The sequence below is a fragment of the Populus euphratica genome, unplaced genomic scaffold (genome assembly GCF_000495115.2).
Source record: "Populus euphratica unplaced genomic scaffold, PopEup_1.0 scaffold1.1, whole genome shotgun sequence".
Classification (NCBI taxonomy): Eukaryota; Viridiplantae; Streptophyta; class Magnoliopsida; order Malpighiales; family Salicaceae; genus Populus; species Populus euphratica.
In genome coordinates, this window is record NW_011499845.1 from 3,652,837 (window position 1) to 3,671,409 (window position 18,573).

The 18,573-nt window shown below is 31.4% G+C and overlaps 1 protein-coding gene and 1 non-coding gene across 2 annotated transcripts; both read right to left on the reverse strand.

Moving 5' to 3' along the window:
* Positions 1-4,682: 4,682 nt before the first annotated feature.
* LOC105121691 (putative G3BP-like protein) lies at positions 4,683-9,214 on the reverse strand. Its single transcript, XM_011020423.1, has 9 exons — positions 8,905-9,214; positions 7,754-7,941; positions 7,123-7,417; positions 6,804-7,042; positions 6,561-6,729; positions 6,332-6,453; positions 6,177-6,242; positions 5,241-5,292; positions 4,683-5,147 (listed from the first exon to the last, which is right to left on the reverse strand). The coding sequence occupies exons 2-9, from the start codon at positions 7,937-7,939 to the stop codon at positions 4,918-4,920; spliced, it is 1,359 nt and encodes a 452-aa protein (XP_011018725.1). The 5' UTR covers positions 7,940-7,941; positions 8,905-9,214; the 3' UTR covers positions 4,683-4,917.
* A 4,579-nt stretch (positions 9,215-13,793) lies between these two features.
* TRNAT-CGU (transfer RNA threonine (anticodon CGU)) lies at positions 13,794-13,865 on the reverse strand. Its single transcript has one exon. It is a non-coding gene; the product is annotated as a tRNA-Thr (tRNA).
* Positions 13,866-18,573: the final 4,708 nt, after the last annotated feature.

The following is an 18,573-nucleotide window of genomic DNA, read 5'->3' on the forward strand; positions in this document are numbered from 1 at the left end:
GCAGGAATGTTACACATGCTTCTCATTTCAAAATGAAAATTATTTCATGATCAGAACTCCATAACATTTTTTTCTTTTATAATCTAAAAATAATATTCCTAAACAACAATATACATTATCTATTAAAGCCGTGTTTCCTAAACAAACAATGATTTCATTAACAAGAATAATACAATCTGATTTAGTTCCTGATCAGGATTAATTTAAAATACTCAGGTAAAGCTTGAACAAAAGGGTGAGAATAAAACAATAGTTATTTAAACCATAAAGGCCAACTAATTAACTTTACTATGTAATTAATTCTAAAATGTTTAGTTTTAATCATACACTAATCTCTACATGTACAATTGAATTGATTGCTGATGCATTACTCGCAGACAGGCACCGGCCATGGAAGAAAGGGAAGAGTGTTTACTTTATTGTTACTTGAAAAGACAAATTTTAAAATAATCTATGGTTTGAATTAACTTTTTTTTTAATCTGGAATTTAAATATCTCGTCATCCTACGTTGTTGACATGACACGAGGGTGTCCATGATCTGACAAATTCCTAGTTAACTATAGGTAGTAGGCCTGATGTCTAAACATGTACGTGTTTAAATCCCTGCGGAAATGGCAAAAGTGACACGTAGTTTGTTTTATACAACACCATACGAGGTTTCAATTAAGCGAAATTTATGAAAAAGGAATTTCCTAAAAACGCAAAACTTAGCGGGTAGATAACATGTTTATAATTCGATAAAGATATAATTCATGACACCGTGGATTGCATTAGAAATGTCAAGTCACGAGCAACCATCTACAGTGCTTATGTGGGAATTGTTTTTTTTTTAGTGAAGCTGTTTATCGCACATTTGTAAGGAGTAAAAAATAATTTTTATTTTTTTAAGGTTGTTTTAATAAAAAAGTTTTTGTTTAATTAAAATGGATAGGATAAACTTGTACAGTTCTCAATATAAAATTTAATTTAATTAATTTAAATCAATGAAAAAATATAAATTAAACAAACACCATCATAATACATATAATATCTTTTGGTGTTAGGTTTTAGGTTATTTATAAGAATTTTTTGTGATATATTATTGTTCTTGATCTGAATTGGCAATGTTATATAAATTGAGATATTAATAAATTCACTCATAAAATTTGGAATATATATAAATTGAAACTTTACGTGCAGGTAATTTTTTCAAGAAACAAGTAATTGCTTAAGTGACTGATATTGGTGATATCTTGGGAGTATTTTTTGTGTTATTGAATTATTTTTGTTAAAAAAAATTAATGATATTAATATCATTTAGTTTTGGTTTATTTTTTAAATCTTTTTTTTTTCATCTAGCAGTTGTAATCTATGCATTCTATTTAGCATTTTTTTTTTAATTTCACGTTTTTCACAAGAGATAGTTTTAAATATTGTGTTTTTTTAGTCATAAAACACACCGAACTATGCTATTTTATATTTTTTTAAAGTGAGTTATTTTGACAGTTTTTTTCTTTAGTCCTGGCTATTTAAAAAAAATCGTTTTTTAATCACCATTAAGTTTGACACGTAAATAAGATCAATACTGGTCGTCCCTCACCGTCTTGAAAACCAACAGCAACTCGAGACCATGGTGAGTTGATCAAATCAATCACTGGCAGCTTTCAGTCTCCGTAAAAAATGACAGCTGGATTTGGCATTACAATTCTTCTTTGGAAAAATAAAAAATAAAAGCTGAATTTCTGAGTTTGTTTGTTTGTTGTTTGGATATCTTCTGTGTAGGATATTTTTTTTCTGATAATGTTTGTGTAGTGATACTATATAAAAATATACATATAAGATTAGACGTATGATTTGATTTACTGGATAGTATTATCATTTGCACGTATACCAACCAAGTATAACTTACCAAAATATCATCTGTGAGGATTTAATTCGTTTCATAGCAATGGAGCGTGGTGGATTGATCTGAGATCTTGATAGTTTATATAATTTATTTTTATATGGATTATTTAATAAATTTTTAATATAGAATAATTATGTGTAACTTATTTCATATATATAACTTGCTTTCTCATAGATAGTTTCTTGATTTTTCAATATAGAATAACTATATTTTACTTCATGTTTTTGTATTAGTCATATGTAATTTACAAATTATTCCTTGAGTTTTTAATATGTTATATGTGTACTGTACTTTATATTTTTTGTCATGGCATAAATCCACATGAATTGTTCATCGATTTTTTAACATGAGATAATTATTTTGTATTTCAATGCATTTTTTTTTTAACAATTCACATTCACGTGCACTATTTTTAAACTTATCCATTCGAGATATTAAAACCACAACCATGATTTTTTATTTTTATTTTTTCAAATTGATCCAAATTAGCTCATGTGACACGAACCTTGTTCTTTGACCGAGTTATCCCCGGGACAAGATTTAATACATATGATTCATGATCTAAATTGATAGTCTAAGTTTAACTTCAATGCAATAATTATCCAGTTAACAAGGAACTCGGTCACAAAAATCTGCAAGGAAGGGGATTTTGTTTTTCAGTTTGCTAGAACTTTTATAATAGCAACACAAGTTGAAAAACATATTTGAAAAATAGTATAATTTGAACATAATTAAATTTAATAATATTATTTTAATACATAATTTTTATTTGAAATAACAATCGTGTTTCATGATATATTTATGTATATCATTACTATTTAAAATTAAATAGCGGTTATTGCTATTTAGTTATATTTCAAGATATGTTCATTTTACAAATTAATTAACATAAATAAAAGTCAACTTAAATTTTTTTAAAGATCCAATGGCCAAAAAATAAAATTTAAAATTAAATATTTATAAAAAGTAAAAATAAAATAAAATAATATAGCAGGAAGAAGGGAAAAACGAGAGGGACAAATACAGCACTAGAAAAATATAAGAGCTCTATTTTTTGACACCTTTAGTATCATTTAAAAAATTAAGACAAGATAATTATAGTTACACCTTCAAAAAATACCAAATAAAATTATAATTAACTTTGAAATTTTTTTTTAACAAATTATAATCATGTTTGGCGGTTGATATTATATTAATTTATATGTTAATGATTTAAAAAATCAAGTTTTATAAAAATATTTTTAGTTGTAACTTTAACAAAACTATTTTTAAAAAAAAAAATATTTAGCTAACACCACACGAGGTAAATTTATGCATACAAAATGTATAAAAAACTAGTTATCATGAATGAAATGCAAGTTATCTTAGCTCGTAATTATAAGTGAAGTCTAGTATGCAAAGATATTCGTCTAACTAAATAATTTTTTTTTTCCTATCGTTAAACAAAAAAATACAAGCTAACTAGACACCAGACAGTATGTTAATCTCCAAAGATGGAGCTTTTCTTGGGTCTGTCAATTGATATTTAACTATACAACAGTAGATAGCCGTTAAATCTCATAGCTTCATCATCTGTTAAAAAAAAAAATTATAGTAATAAAATTTCCCTTGAAAAATTGTATATAAATATAACATGCTACAAAATTATTTATGAATTGAATTTCACCGTGGGCAAAATTTGTTGTCACTTTATTATTAGGGCATTTTTATGACATGACGAGAAAAGGACGGGCAAAAAAGAATAGCAGAGTGGGGTAGGAGATCTTCGAGGGTGATTTTGCAGGACACGTCATTGACGTCGAGGACTCGTTTTTAAGATTCTCCGGCATTTTTGCAGGCCACGTGTTGATCATGGGTAGGGTGAGAGGGACACCAAAAGGTCAGTTTATGGTACTGTTTCGATATTTTTCTGGAATTGCGGTAAAAAGACACTTTTGAATATATTTTCTTTTTTATGGTTTTAGATTTCTTGACGAGTTCCATTAAAAATAAAATTTAAAAAATAAAAAAAAAATATGTTAATATATATTTTTTTAAGAAAAACAAATATGAAAAACAACTTATACAACACGTATTTCCAAATTGTTGCGGTTACAACGCTTTTAAAAGAGCTAAATTACATGCTTAATGGCAGGAATCTTCCTGACCAAGCCATTTAAGTAGTGGATTGCTATTATTTTTATCCAGGGATTCCATTGACCATCGGCTCTACCCTGTTCCACTCACCTTATCAAATCGTATATTTCTTGTTTTTTGTTTCTGAAATCAAATTTGTTTAAAAATAAAACATGTTGTCAAGACTTTGGGTAGGATAATCTTTGGAGAATAAAATAATAAACTAGGTTTATAAAAAGAAAACTAAGAAGAGCACATCAGAGATCATCCGACGAATTCCCGGAAACGCTATCGACCAGACTGACAAAAAGACGAGGATAGTTATCCTTCACTTACAGCTATCGTGGGATTCGCAGCGGCAGAAGCGATGCCTCCCTGATGCAAACAACAGGGGCGCCAAAGATCTTGTTGGGTAGGAACAGATTGAAATCATATCCTAAGAAAAAGAAGATATGCAGGGAGATCAAGCACGGCAGCATTGGAAGACAGCAGTCTCCCAGGTTCCTCCTAGTGGATTGATGCATGTACAAACAAAGGAAACTTGCAGCAGTTTCATCGAGCCTGCCAGAAAGCAGATCAAACAAGGCGGTAACAGAAATGGAATTATCTTCCACGGGACTACTTTAACCAGCACGAAGTTTATATGCTTTCACTCAAATAGGCATAGCAACTTAAGCATGCTGTGAAACCACATCATCAACACCAGAGAATTTCTTTAAAATAATTTGTTAAGAAAAAAAATCCAAAACACGATGCCCTGCATATTCCATTTTTCTGATACCCAAGAACAACTAAATTACTAATACCAAAATTTAACGAAGAACTAAATCTGCCTCGAGCAAGCCTAAATCTTTCCTATCTAATTGTGAATTGGGGAAAATGTAATAAACATAATTCTAGCAAAAAAAAAGATGGCCTAGCTCCTCCCAGCTTGAGCTTGACGGGGACCTCTAGCCCACCCATTCTGATAAACTTTCTTGTTAGCTTCTCCATTGCGTCCGGCAGCGCTCCGAGCTTGACCAGAGACTCCACCCTGATTCTCAAAGTCATTTCTGCCATGGCCACGGCCTCCACCATAGTTTCCACGGTTCCTAAAATTGTCGTTCCTAAAACCACCCTTCCGGTACCTTTCACCATCAGTTTTGGCTGCAAAAACACCATAGTCAGTTGTTATGTACTCTCCAATTGTTGGGACAAAACACAGGCAGCTAAATTATATGGATTAACAACTCATCTTACCATTCTTTCTCTCAATATGTGCTGTTCGAGTGCCAATCTTCACGGTAGAGACCTGAAATAGCACACAATCTCAGACGCAAGCAGAACTTGCAACTTGTGGAAAATGCAAGCCTTAAACATACATTCAAGCATGGATTACCAATAATGAGGTGCCAGCAAGAAAGATTGTAGAAGAGGTTAAGTAACACTACCCCAAGGAGGGTTTCAGATTCAAACTACAACCCAGGGGAGCACTACAGATAATGGCAAGACACAGGGAGAGAGAACTTTGCATAATGATAATAGAAGTTATACTTCTAATAAGTAGTTCATCAAACAAGTATTTGTAGATAAACATCATTTGAACAACAGAGGTTATCTAACATAGTTCATAATGTTTAATGACATTATCTGAACGTACCACAAAAAACTCCCATCAACAGAGGAGCAGCAAAAGTAATTGCATTTGAAATGAACAAATGAAACTGAGACCAGACTTTGGGATATTAACAAAGCAATATAAACTGTCTGCATGGCAGCAAAAGGTTATTGAAGGAACAATCATTTGTACCCTGTCCAAAAAAACCCAAAGATAAAGGCACGCAGGAATGTTTCTTGAAACCTCTAAATGTGAGGCAGCTTCTCAATTTCCAGTCATCAAAAAATGGCCTCCACAGCATAATCAAGAGCGTGCTTGTTTAGAGACAAAAAAGCCCTAAAAGAGTTCTGAACAAAATTGGAAATAAATGCACTAACATAGAAATTCCAAATTAATAAAATCCAAATATTACAAATAAGTTAGCAGGATACCTAAATAACAATAAAATTACAGAAATTCAAGACTTAAAATTAATTCTTCCTGTACACCATAATGTAGGATCCAACATTTTAGCAAACAATTTGGAGAGAAAAAAGAATTTCTTCCAGAAAAGTTAAAAAAAAAAAAAGCAGTAATACCTCAAGGGCCTTCTCCACAGAATTAGCTGATTCAAATTCCACAAAGCCAAAACAGTTCTTATCTTGCTGTAGAGAGAAGGGGAACATAAACACATAAATATTGTTTCAGAAGACAATTTTCAACACAAATTTACAAGAATAAACACGAGGCCAACCTTATAACTTCTGACTTGCACACCATTAGGTTTTATAGCCCCAAATTTTGAGAAAGCCTGTATAAGCTCATCATTAGTAGCATCCATAGGCAAATTTGCAACAAAGATGGAGCAACCCTCAGCTGAAACAGGAAGATTGAGCAAAAGAGGTTTAAAGATGCAAGAAAAGCTACAAACTCCATCCATGTATTAACCCATACATAAACTAAAAATATATAAAAATAAAAACCTGGAGTACTGTTGTTGTTGATTTCCACAATATTGTTGCCGGGTGGAAGAGGAGAACCTGTTTGATGAGAAGAAGCCATGGGTGGTACAGCTGTAAATGACTGTTTCACAGGTTTCACATCTGAAACCCTTCGTTGAAATGGTTGTGATTTGAGATTCAATGCATTTACCTGAACAAACAAGAACAAAAGAATCAATCATACTCCACACCAATTCTCATAAAAGAAAATACAAAAGTACTAACAACTGATGCATAAGACTTCTTGGGAGCATCCTCCTGGACACTAGAAGCAACTGCCTCGGAAACTGGGCGAGCATCATTCTGAGTAGCAACGACCTCTTTCTCAACAACAATATCTTTCTCAGAAGTGGGAATCTCCCCATTGTCCAAGGGATGGCCAGATTCTTTAGCTTGAACCCCACCATCCTCCGAATTGGTTGATACATTGACAACGACAGTGTGATCAGGAACGGAGGCTGGCTCTGTAATTACAAAGTTAATAGTAAATATTTGGGCATTAAAGTAACAAAAAAAAAACAAGGAAAACCATACATAAACCTACCAGGGGATGGGGTAACAGGTGTAGGTGGAGCAATATTGTCTGCATCACTAATTTTCTTATTCTCTGATTCTTCCACATATCTAAAAATATCATTCATAACATCGTATGTCGTCCCATCATCTTGTTGGACCAAGAAGAATGCTTGTGTAAATCTTTTTCTATCACTGTCCTTTCCAGCAAAGAAACCAGTAACTATCACCATCACCGCATTCTCATAAGATTCTTGAGAATCAACAGTCTGTATCTCCACTACACAATTCTTATAGTCAAGAGAAAGTATCAATTTTTTAATTTCCTGCACCCAAAAAAGGTTCCAATTTCTTTGTCAGGGAAGGCCACAGCATAAGCCAAAGTTACAGATAAAAAAAGGTTGAAACAATGGTGGAGGCAGGAAAAATTCTAGTCCACAATTGTTTTCGGTGGAAAATAGCATGGCATAAAGTGGTAGAACCAACATTTTCTAATGGAAAGAGCACAAGGTAGATCAATTTAAGAGAACGAAATGAGTATCGAGGGATTAATGAAAAACAATCAAAGCAAAAAGAATAGCTTCAGTGTGACTGAGTTTACATTAATAATGCTGTTATCGCATGCCGAGGAGTTATTAAAATTTTCGTTACACGGAACTTACTTCTAAAGTTGAAGCAGAAGACACTGAACCATCCAAGCCTGGCCTGCTGATCAGGCTCGAATCATTGTAGAACTTATGAAGCAGCTCTGGATACTTGGATAAGGTGTTGTAGTATTGCTCTGCAAAGGCATTCCCCACCACTTCTGGGATAAGCTTGACCGTAGATTCATCCACCTGTGTTGCCATCTCTGCAGAAATAAACACATACTATTCACTAACAAAGGTTTTAAATCAAAGCCAAGCTAAATTTACATGTAAATATAAATGAATGGAGAGTAATAATAAGTAAAGCAGATAAAAATAAGAAACTCGACATCAAAGAATATTAAGCATGGTACTTGAAATTAGACAGAAAGTGAAATTACAAAACATATACGAGCACACACATAGCAGCAAACCATAATCGCAAATAAATACTGTATTCACAACAAATGCTAGGCAATCATTGTCCACAACATGAGTGGCATGAAAGTTAGCAAATAACAAACAACGGTTTTCTTAAGAAAAGAAAGAAAGAGGTTACATAAGATCACCAAGCCCTAATCCCAATGCGGAACCAATTTCATTATCTCAAAATCCAAACCCTAAACCATATGCTTAAGAAGAGAGAAGAATATGGGGCTTGAAAGTAGAAAGCCCGATTGGCATTATCATTTTAACAGCCCAATTTATTCAAAAACTGGGTCTTAAACAAGAAATAAGAAACACAATAACACCAACAGCAGATTAGGCCGCAACACTAATCAATATATGAGAAAGATAATGTTTCTGCATCTTCGAATAAGATACCCAATACTGTTTTCTTCACGACCAAAGCTTAGATTTTGACTAGTTGTGCTAGGCCAAAAAAAAAAACCAGCCAAAACCAGTCCATTAAATAATTTAAACAAAAAAAAACTAAAAAGAAAATAAGCAAACATTAGCTTAAAAAAAAAAAAACATTCGATCAAGTCAAAGTAACCACTCGGATACGAAAAAAATCCAGATCTGAATTAAGAAAAAACTAAAAAAATAACAGCCAGATCTGAACAAATACAGCAATGCAATCCCCTAATTTAACGATCCTTATGATTCAACCAATCAATGAAACAGCAGATGATCCAAAAACATCACAATCAATCAAACAAAAGCAGGATTAAGTGATGTCTAACCTTGTTAAAACAGCAGTAAACTATCCCTCTCCCTCGCCGCCGAGAGAGATGATGAATAAATCTACTACACTGACAGTGCCTTGCGGCGCTAGATGGTTATTATTATCCCTATAGAGAGGAAGAGAGAGACACGCAACGGTGTGGTTGCTGGCGAAGAAAGGTACAAACGGCGAAGAAATCTATACTTTATTAGGGTTGAAATGGTATTTATTTGTCGCTCAACGGACTTCAGCGTATGAGGAAGAAGCCCAACTCTCCCTCCCTCTCTCTCTCTTACCTTTCGTCTTGAGGACGAAGTAGAGGGGGCGCGTCGGGGTGAGAAATCTTATATTACGCTGTACTGTTGACTGCCGTGACGTCCGGTTATTTTTCAATAGGGGTCCATAAAATAGAGGGTCACGTGAGGTATATTGTAAGATCCAGCGAGTTCGATGGCTGTGATTAAGTTGGTTTGCGAGATTTGACGGTGGTGATTACTGGGCGAATGAGTTGTATTACAGGGAGGGTAGGTACCAGGTGTGGAATCAACGCGTTAAAGGCAAATATGAGAGAGCGAGGTTGCGTGGAAGTTAAGGAGTGTGGTTTATACGTGCAGTCTGCGAGTTGCTGCTGTTTTTTCTACTTCTTTTTGGGAATGCGAATAAATAATGAAATAATTTATATTGCGAACCGAAATTCAGGATTTTGTTTTTTCATACTCATGATTAATTGGAGAAATAAACCAGGAATGGTATAAACTCTATAAAAATACAAATTCAAAATAGTTGCACTACTTTTAGGAGTGCAATTAAAAATGATTAAATAACCTATAATTGTTTTGTTAAATAAATTGAGCTATTAAGTGGTGAAATTCTTTAAAATATTAAAAGTTCTAGGATTGTAATGTGAAAAAAACTCTCTTCTCTCTCCCTCGCTCTTTTATCCATTTCTCCTCTCTTTATCGGTAGGGTTTTATCATCACCAGACAAAAATTGATGGGTTGCTTTTTTAAGTAGTTCTAGTAACTGTTTTTTATTTTGAAATATATAAAAATAATATATTTTTATTTAAAAAAGTATTCTTAATATCAATATATTAAAATTATAAAACATAGTTAAAACTGCAAAAACAAAAAACCCTAAAGTTGTGGGGTAACACAAGCAGCAGCTCTATTTTCAACAACCAACCCTTTAAAATTTTCACTAGTTTGGCTGCCTAACTTCATTAACTCAATTTTTCTGGTTATGTTACTTGTTATAGTTTAAAAAGAACATGAAATCCAGCATAGCGTTTGTTGTTATAGTTTAAAAAGGAACACAAAATTCAGCATAGCGTTTGTTGTGACCCAAGCTCAGGCCAATCGTGATAGAACTCTAAAAACCAAAGATGCTAGTTTTTGTTGTCCAAAAAGACCCATTGTTATTGGGTTCTTTTATCGAGTATGACCCACAAATCCTGGGTGCCATGTTACCCGACAGCATGGGATTCAATTAGGTTTGACTTCATTGCCAAATATAAGTTTGTTGGGCTAGCTCCCTTGCTAGATTCACTGTGGGTCATTGGTCTGGCTGCCTAGCAAGTTCCAGCATGTTGAGCTAAGATGCCAGCAGGACCCATGATAGTTTTTTTTTTAGATTAACGTGGGTGTCCGGGCTAACTTACGTGCACCACAACTAATCCCACGGGTCCTGAAATTAACGACTATATAAGCCTCTAGTGGCTATCATATGAGCAACCAAGGACTCGAACCTGAGACCACAGAGATAGCAAACCCCTTGATTCCAAATCCTTACCATTTGGCCACCACCTAGATGGTTCTTTTACAACACCAAAACTAGCTTTGGGCCTTGTTGCGAGCAAAATATATTAAAGTTGGGTCTTGCTGAATCCGGCAATGTTGGAGTCTACTGTTAACCAGGATTGTTTCATTTAAAATTCAAGCTTGTAATTGATTTGGAGAAAATCTATCACTCTATCATATCAATCTAAAATTTGAATAACTTAAAAAAAAATTAATAAAATTTTATTTTTAAATATATTTTTTCACCCATCTAAAAACTTTTTTTATATATTTTTCAATTGATTATTAAGTTTTTTCAATAATAGCTATATAAATATTAAAAGAATATTTTATTTTTTCAATATAAAATTCAAAACTCTTTAGTATATATATTTTTTGTTTGTAATAAAAAAGTTATGTATTTTTATAAAAAATCTTTTTAAATAAATTTTTAAACTTGATTGTTTGTAACATGTATAACTTGTATCCACATTGATTGTTTCTTAATTTTTCATATAAAATGATAAAACACCAAATATTATTTTGAAAAATTCTTCGAAGCCTTAGCTGGGTTTGTTTCATTTAGAATCCAAACTTGCAACTGGGTCGGAGGAAACCAATCGACCTATTAGGTCAACCTGAAACTCGGGTGACTAAAAAAAAAAGGTTGAGTCCCATTTTTCTTTCAATTTTTTTTATCCTATTTGTAGTCCCCTATTTTTCCATATTTTTCAGTCAGTCAGTTGTTTATTTCGAAGCTCACCATATAAATACTAAAATAATGTTTTATTTTTTTAATATAAAATTTGAAACCCTTTAACATATATATTTTATACTCACAATGAAAAAGTTATGTTTATCCAATGTGAGATAAAAAAATTTAGTTTAAATACTTCAATTTAAAAAAATAAAATAGTATCTTTCTAATGCGAGATAAAAAATATTTTGAGATAGTTTTTAAAATTTAGTTGCTTACAACATATACAATTTATATCTACATGGATTGTTTCTTTATTTTTTTCATGTAAAATATTAAAACCTTAAATATTTTTTTATCATTTTTTTTTGCCTGACTCGAGTTAATCTGCGTAACCCAACCCCTTGGTCGAGTCAAGCTCCGGGTTGGATTTGATAACTATAGTTGCCATGAAAATATATTTTTTGATTTGTTATATTTTTTGAACTATCAAAATGTGTCGAGAAAGCCTATGTAGATAATTTTTTATAAAAAAATAAAAATATTTGACCAACGATGAAGCGTGGTAGCAATAAAATTTATTTCAATATTTTAAATGAATTTAATAATATTTATGATATGAACAATAACATTAAACTTGTCTAGTCTAATTTTTTATAGTTTTTAATCTATTCAAATAAAATTTATAGTTTTTTTTAGTAATAATATTTTTCTTAAAATTTGTCAATGATGATAATAATAATAATAATTTCTAATTTTACTTTTCAAAATAAATATATGGTTGGTTTTAAATATTAATGATATATTTTAAAATTTCCTAATCATGATACTAATAATAATAAAAATAGTAATATTTTTAATATAAAAATATCAACAATAATAAAATTTAAAATATTCATAATATTAATTGTAATAAAAACAACAAGGATGCTTTTTGCATATTTTTTATGGTCCAAACACAACCAATGATGGATTGGCTAACAATGATTTTTTTAAAATGAATATTTTTATTTAAAGTCATTATTTTTATTTATTTTCTTAATTATTTTGAGTTGATATTAAAAATATTTTTTTAAAATATTTTTACATATAAAAAAATATTTTGAAAACAAAACTAAATCCAGGAGGAACACGAGTTCACTTTCTATCTTCCATTCAAGATGCTCATTACAACAATCATTTGGTGAACGAAGCTCACCAGACAGCTTTGAGAATCTGTTACCAGTCCATAGCATAATTCTATCGAGCACAGCGTCTTGGTGGGCAATTCACTGAAAAGTTTTGACCGGTATGCATTTGTTTGAAGGGTAGAGTTACAGGTCAAGTGTTAGTTACCAGAAACAGATGTTAAGCCTTTCTCTGGCAAACACAGCATTTGAGAGTCCTTTTGAAACGCGGAAGCTTGGCTTGCAATAACTACACGTGGTTATGGTTTTCAGTCCATTTTATTTTTGAAGTTCTAAAAGTGTTTTTTTTAATTTAATATTTTTTTATATATTTCTAAGTGTTAAAAATATTTTTTAAAAAATAAATAATTTTATTTTAATACAACTTCAAGTAAAACATATTTCAAGTACCAGCACACTTTTTTTCCCGGCACCATTTATCACAGTAAAGTGATGCGGGGGTTTTGTCTAAACTTGGAGCAGGTACTCGCATTTGGCAGATACATGTGCACAAATTTTAGCGCGATGATTTAATTTTTTGTCCACGCTTCAAAGTAGAGCTTGAAATGGATAATTTATTTATAACAGGAATTAGAAATGAAAACACACAATATTAATCACACACTTTGAGCATGCGGAAAGATCCTCTTCTAAAATATGAGCATCGCCTCAAGCCTGACAACAACCCAAAAGTTGAATTTAAAGGCGGCATGGCAGCATCTCTCTGCATGCACACTGATTCACGCTTCTAAAACGAATCCAACCAAGCAATCCCACTTTGATTAAAATAAATGATAAAAAAACACGAGAAAGGTCAACAGCAGAGGAATGCTCTATGCATTAAAAATCATGAACATAAATGGACTTCAAACACTAGAAGAAAAAAAATGGTAATAATTTTTATTTGTACTTCTGCTTGTTCTCAACTTCATTTTCCTTTACTGAATCGTTAGAAATAACCGTTATTTGTTTCAATATTCCATTGTTAATAATTAAACTCTTGTTGTCTAACATAAATCCTAATGCAATAGCTTGCATCTCAAAAGCTGGGAGCTTACGCTGTGTCTCAAACACACAACTTTTCCACACGTGTCGTGGAAAGTTTTTGAATTTAGGAGACCTTGACCCATCGGACCTGATCTTCGAGGTTGGAGTCCGGGACAACTGTTTAATGGGCCTTTGGAAATAAATCTTCAGAGACTGGGAAAAACTGTCGAAACAAAATCAAATAACAAGTCCAGGGTAGCTTAGCATACCTTCACGCCAGAGCTCCCAGCGAGGATCGAACTCGCGACCTTTCGCTTACGAAGCGAACGCACTACCACTATGCTATGGAAGCCTTTGCCGATGGGGAGGTGAATTTTGAATTTGAAAAATGACAGGGAAACTAAAGGAAAACCTCCCAAAACCTATGCCATGCCAAAGAACCACTGCAGGCTACAGAGCGAGCATAGAAGGATGTGTGGAATCGCCCTGATCGTGCATGGAATTTGCATCGACTTATCATCACCCATCCTCCTCCGTTCTCATAATCCTCCCGAGGCAGCAAGCAAGAATCTCTTAAATTTCTTTAATCAACAATAATTTTTATCCGATTATTTTAAATTTACCCGTGTTTTGATTTTTTTTGCATCCGTTGGTTTCGCCTTCTGTAGATGATCTTGAACTAGCTCTTCGGAGACAAGGACCCGACAGCTTAGGCAGCAAGAAGGTTATACTTCAGTATCATAATAAAAATTTGAGCTTTGGTGAGGACCGAGAATGGGTGTGTGTTGTGAACGAGGACGGTAAAATAGAAAACGACCAGTCATTTTTGCAGGGTTGTTCCAATGGCAAAACTGTTAATCACTCGACTGGGGAATTGTGTAGGCGAACTGCAATTTATCGGTGCCACATTGCAGCTGAGGGGACTGAATCCTATAATTCAGCCATTTATTGATTCCTCCAGGAATGCGCTAATTTATAACGGTAAATTTTTTATTCGTGTGCTATTTTTTTCCCATCATTTCTGTTTTGCACGTTTTGCTGTGTATTTGTTTTAATTTTGAGTCTGATTTAGTGTTGCAATTTTGAAGGTGAAGTACTTGGAGGAATTCATGTGGAGAGTGGCAGAAATGATGGTGAAGTTGCCATGCAACCTCTAGCGAAGTGCTGCACTTGTGATCCTGATGGACACGGAGGCACGTGCTATGTTGCTGGACATGGGTTTAGTTCTGTTCCGATAGTTCTTTCAACTATCAAGGGTCGTAGGCTATTATCAACTGGCAGGTGATTATTAGAACAGGCTTGGTTTTGTTTTGATCAATATTGAAGTAGGGATAGGTATTCCCTGGAATATTTTTTTTGTTTGAGCTGAAGTTATGCTTTAATTACCCATGTTCAGGAATTGATTCTATTCATGCAGAATGCATTAAATCAGTACTGTTGTAGCTAGACACTTCCCCCTTTTCCTTCTTTATCCTTATGATTGACAGATTGCATTTACCACTAATTACCTTATTTTATTCATGTTGAATGCACTGGACAAACTTTGTATAGCATTCAAAAATCTTACAGGAAGTAATTTATTTATGTTTTAATTAGTCGAATTCTTTGGACTGAATGCATAGGCAGTAAGACCCTATAGCAGACAAGAAGAACATGTTCCTGGCGGCTGTCTTGTTTTCTGGTGAACTTGATTCTATGATTATTGCTGCATTTCTGGGCGATTGTCTAGATCTCAGCTGCAAGTTGTTATTACATGGTATCTGGTTTTATTGTCTCTTTTACTCATTGTTGCATTAACCATCTAATTTCTTTCATCATGCTAGATTTCCTTTCTTGGATGAAGATGTCATTAGGGCGCTTCTTGATATCCCTTCGCAGGAGCTTTCAACCTGGATCAACCTAGTGAACAGGTGATAAGAAGATCCTCGGAGAGGTCAGTGCTGTTATTCACTTATTCTTTTGTCCTCTTTTTTCCTGCCTTGACATTTCTTAAGACCACCTCCTTAGTTTTTGTTTTGTTTGAAAATAATATAAATTATATATTAAAATTAAAATTTATTTAAATTCTTAAATTAAGATAATTTTTTGATAAATATTAAAGTTTTATTAATTGAATAATCTCGAGTTCGAATCTCACTATTTTTATTTTTATTTTTAATTAAAATGAATTAATTATATAAGTTAATGTAAATTTATACAAGTTTCAAACCAAATAGATTTAACTCAATAACATGTATTGAAGAATCAAATAAATTATATTTTAAAATTTTACCTAGCAGGTTTATCTACTTCTTGGAACCATTTGTGCAAGCAGGGTTCATCGATTTGTTATTTTGTATGATCGAGTTGTGAATTAAACTGCGTAAAAGCTAATCCAAAATGAATTATTTAATTTAATAGATTTAAAGACAACTTTGATGACAAAAAAAAACATGATATAATTTTTTAAAAAACTTTTAAAAGATATTTTTTACATTGAGACGATGTCAAATTTGATCGACTTCGGTCAATTTATGACCCGGGTCATGAATTTCAATAAATTTAATAACTTTTTAATTTTTATAAATTTTTTTATTTAATTTTATGATAATATTAGATACTTTCAAAATTGAACATCAACCGTAAAAAATATTTATTTAAGATCATAATAACCTTATTAAAAGTAGAGAATAGAAAAACAACAAACCATGAATTCAATTTCTCAACCAAACCAATATTAAATAAGAGTGAAAAAAAAATATCATATTTAATGGGTAAACTTACTAAACTTGTGAGTTAAATAATTCGGGCCAGTACGTCAAACTTGCAAACCTGGTAATGAACTCCATTGGGATTAATAACTTATTTTTTTCCTTAAACTATTGTTTTTTTTTAACTATATGGTAATAAAAATAAATAATTGCAAAATCAAGTATCAAACTAATAATGAGACTTTTTTTAAGACTATGACAACCTCGTATAAAATAAAACAAAGTAAATTATGAAAGTTAATTCTTAATTAATCTAACATTAAGAGATAAAATTAAAAAAAATAAATCCATGGGGTGGCGTTGTTTTTTTATCAGGATGTATTTGTTATTGAATGGATGATTTGAGAGAAAATAATTACTGTATGTAAATTTTAATGGGGTGTGGTGGGGTGCCTTTATTACTGTTTACCTAGATATAAAATATTATGGATTTGAGCAATACAATGATAACACTGTTTTTTCCGCCGAGAGTTGTGAATATTGCAGGGGAAGGATATAATTATCTTTTCATTACGATGAATTTGATATTAAAAGAATGGCCGAAGAGAAAATGATCACTTTCAATTTTAGTGTGGCTCCAGACTGCTAACACCTGATGCTAGGAATGCTATATCCTGAGTGTTAGAACCAGACTTGCGAGCCTTGGGTCTACAAAACAGCTCTTATAAATATACAGACTTGTATGCTTAGATCTTTTCTAACCCTTGCTTAGGGTCTACAGACCCTTCAGGGGTTGCAAACCCTGTAAAGATGAATAACAAATTTAATATATATATATATATATATAACAGTAATTATTGTTGTTGTTGTTGTCGTTGTTAATATTTTTAAAAATTATTTATATAAAAAATTTGACCAAACAAGTTTAATATTATTATTAATATGATAAATATTATTTTTATTTTTATTATAATTAATATCATTAACATTAAAAATACTATTATTTTCATTATAAATATTATTATTTTGATTATAATTAATATTATTAATATAATAATTAATAAATTTTAAAAAACTATTAATAATAATGAAAATTAATTATAGATTTGATTTCATGTGTAAAATGAATTATTATTATTATTATTATTATCATTAATAATTTTTTAAAAAATATATTATTACTATCAAAGAAAAACCATAACTTTTCGAAAAAGACATGGATTTGATTTTAAAAGTAGAATCAATTATTATTGTTGTTATTATTATTATTAACTTGAATAAGACATCCTCTTTTAGACCCAAGCCTAGTCCAAGTTGTATGGGTGTGGACACCGGTGTGAGTCTAAATCACTTAAGTCTCACAATTCGTTTGACCCAAGGCTTCGGGGTTCAAAGATCCTATTGAAGGCTCTAGGATCCAGAGCCCAGACTAAGGTTCTTAGGTTCGTCGTCATGATCCAATTCTCTTGGGTCAAACATCAAGACCCAAGGCTAATGAGTTTTGTATCAAGACTTAATTCTACTAGGTCTTAGGTTTCTAAATTTAATTATTTTTATTTTTATTATAATTATTAATAGTAATATTAAAAATATTATTATTAATATTTTTAATATTAAAAATACTATTATCTGTATTAAAAATACTATTATTTGTATTATAGTTAAAATTATTAATACAATAATTATTAAATTTGGAAAAAATATTATTAATATTGAAAACAACTATTATTACTATCAAATAAAAACCATATATTTTTTTTAAAGATTAAAAAATATACAAACTTGTACAGGCAAGTTAATTATTATTATTATTATTTTAAAATAAAATATTTTTCTATAAAAACTTAGTCCATAAAGGTTTAATATTATTATTAATATCATAAATGTTGTCGTACGTGTGTGGCATTGCGATGATCGTTTGCTCTCAGATTTTATTATCCTGAAAAAATCAGGAAAATAGAGGAGAAAAGGGTTCCTTGTATTTTTTCAGTGTATGGACAAACGAGAGTCTTAACCTAATATGTTTTTTACTAGTAACCCTAAATGATATTAGAAATCGAATACGAAAACTAATTACATAAATGGTATGTATTGACACACAAAATACATTTTATTTAAGATAAACTACGTGGTTTAAGAAAGCTCTTTATGGTGAGGGGATTCTTATATTGTAGAGTAAAACCCAACCGTTTTAATATCAACAAAAAAATTATATTTTTTTTTATAAGGATTACGTTTTATTATGTATAAATTCATAATTTCAAATACTAAAAGAAAACAAAATATTTTTTAGATATTTTCAAACACTTACCTCATTCTTGTAGCTTTAATAAACTAGTTATTAAAGTCAAGATGCATGCTAACACATAT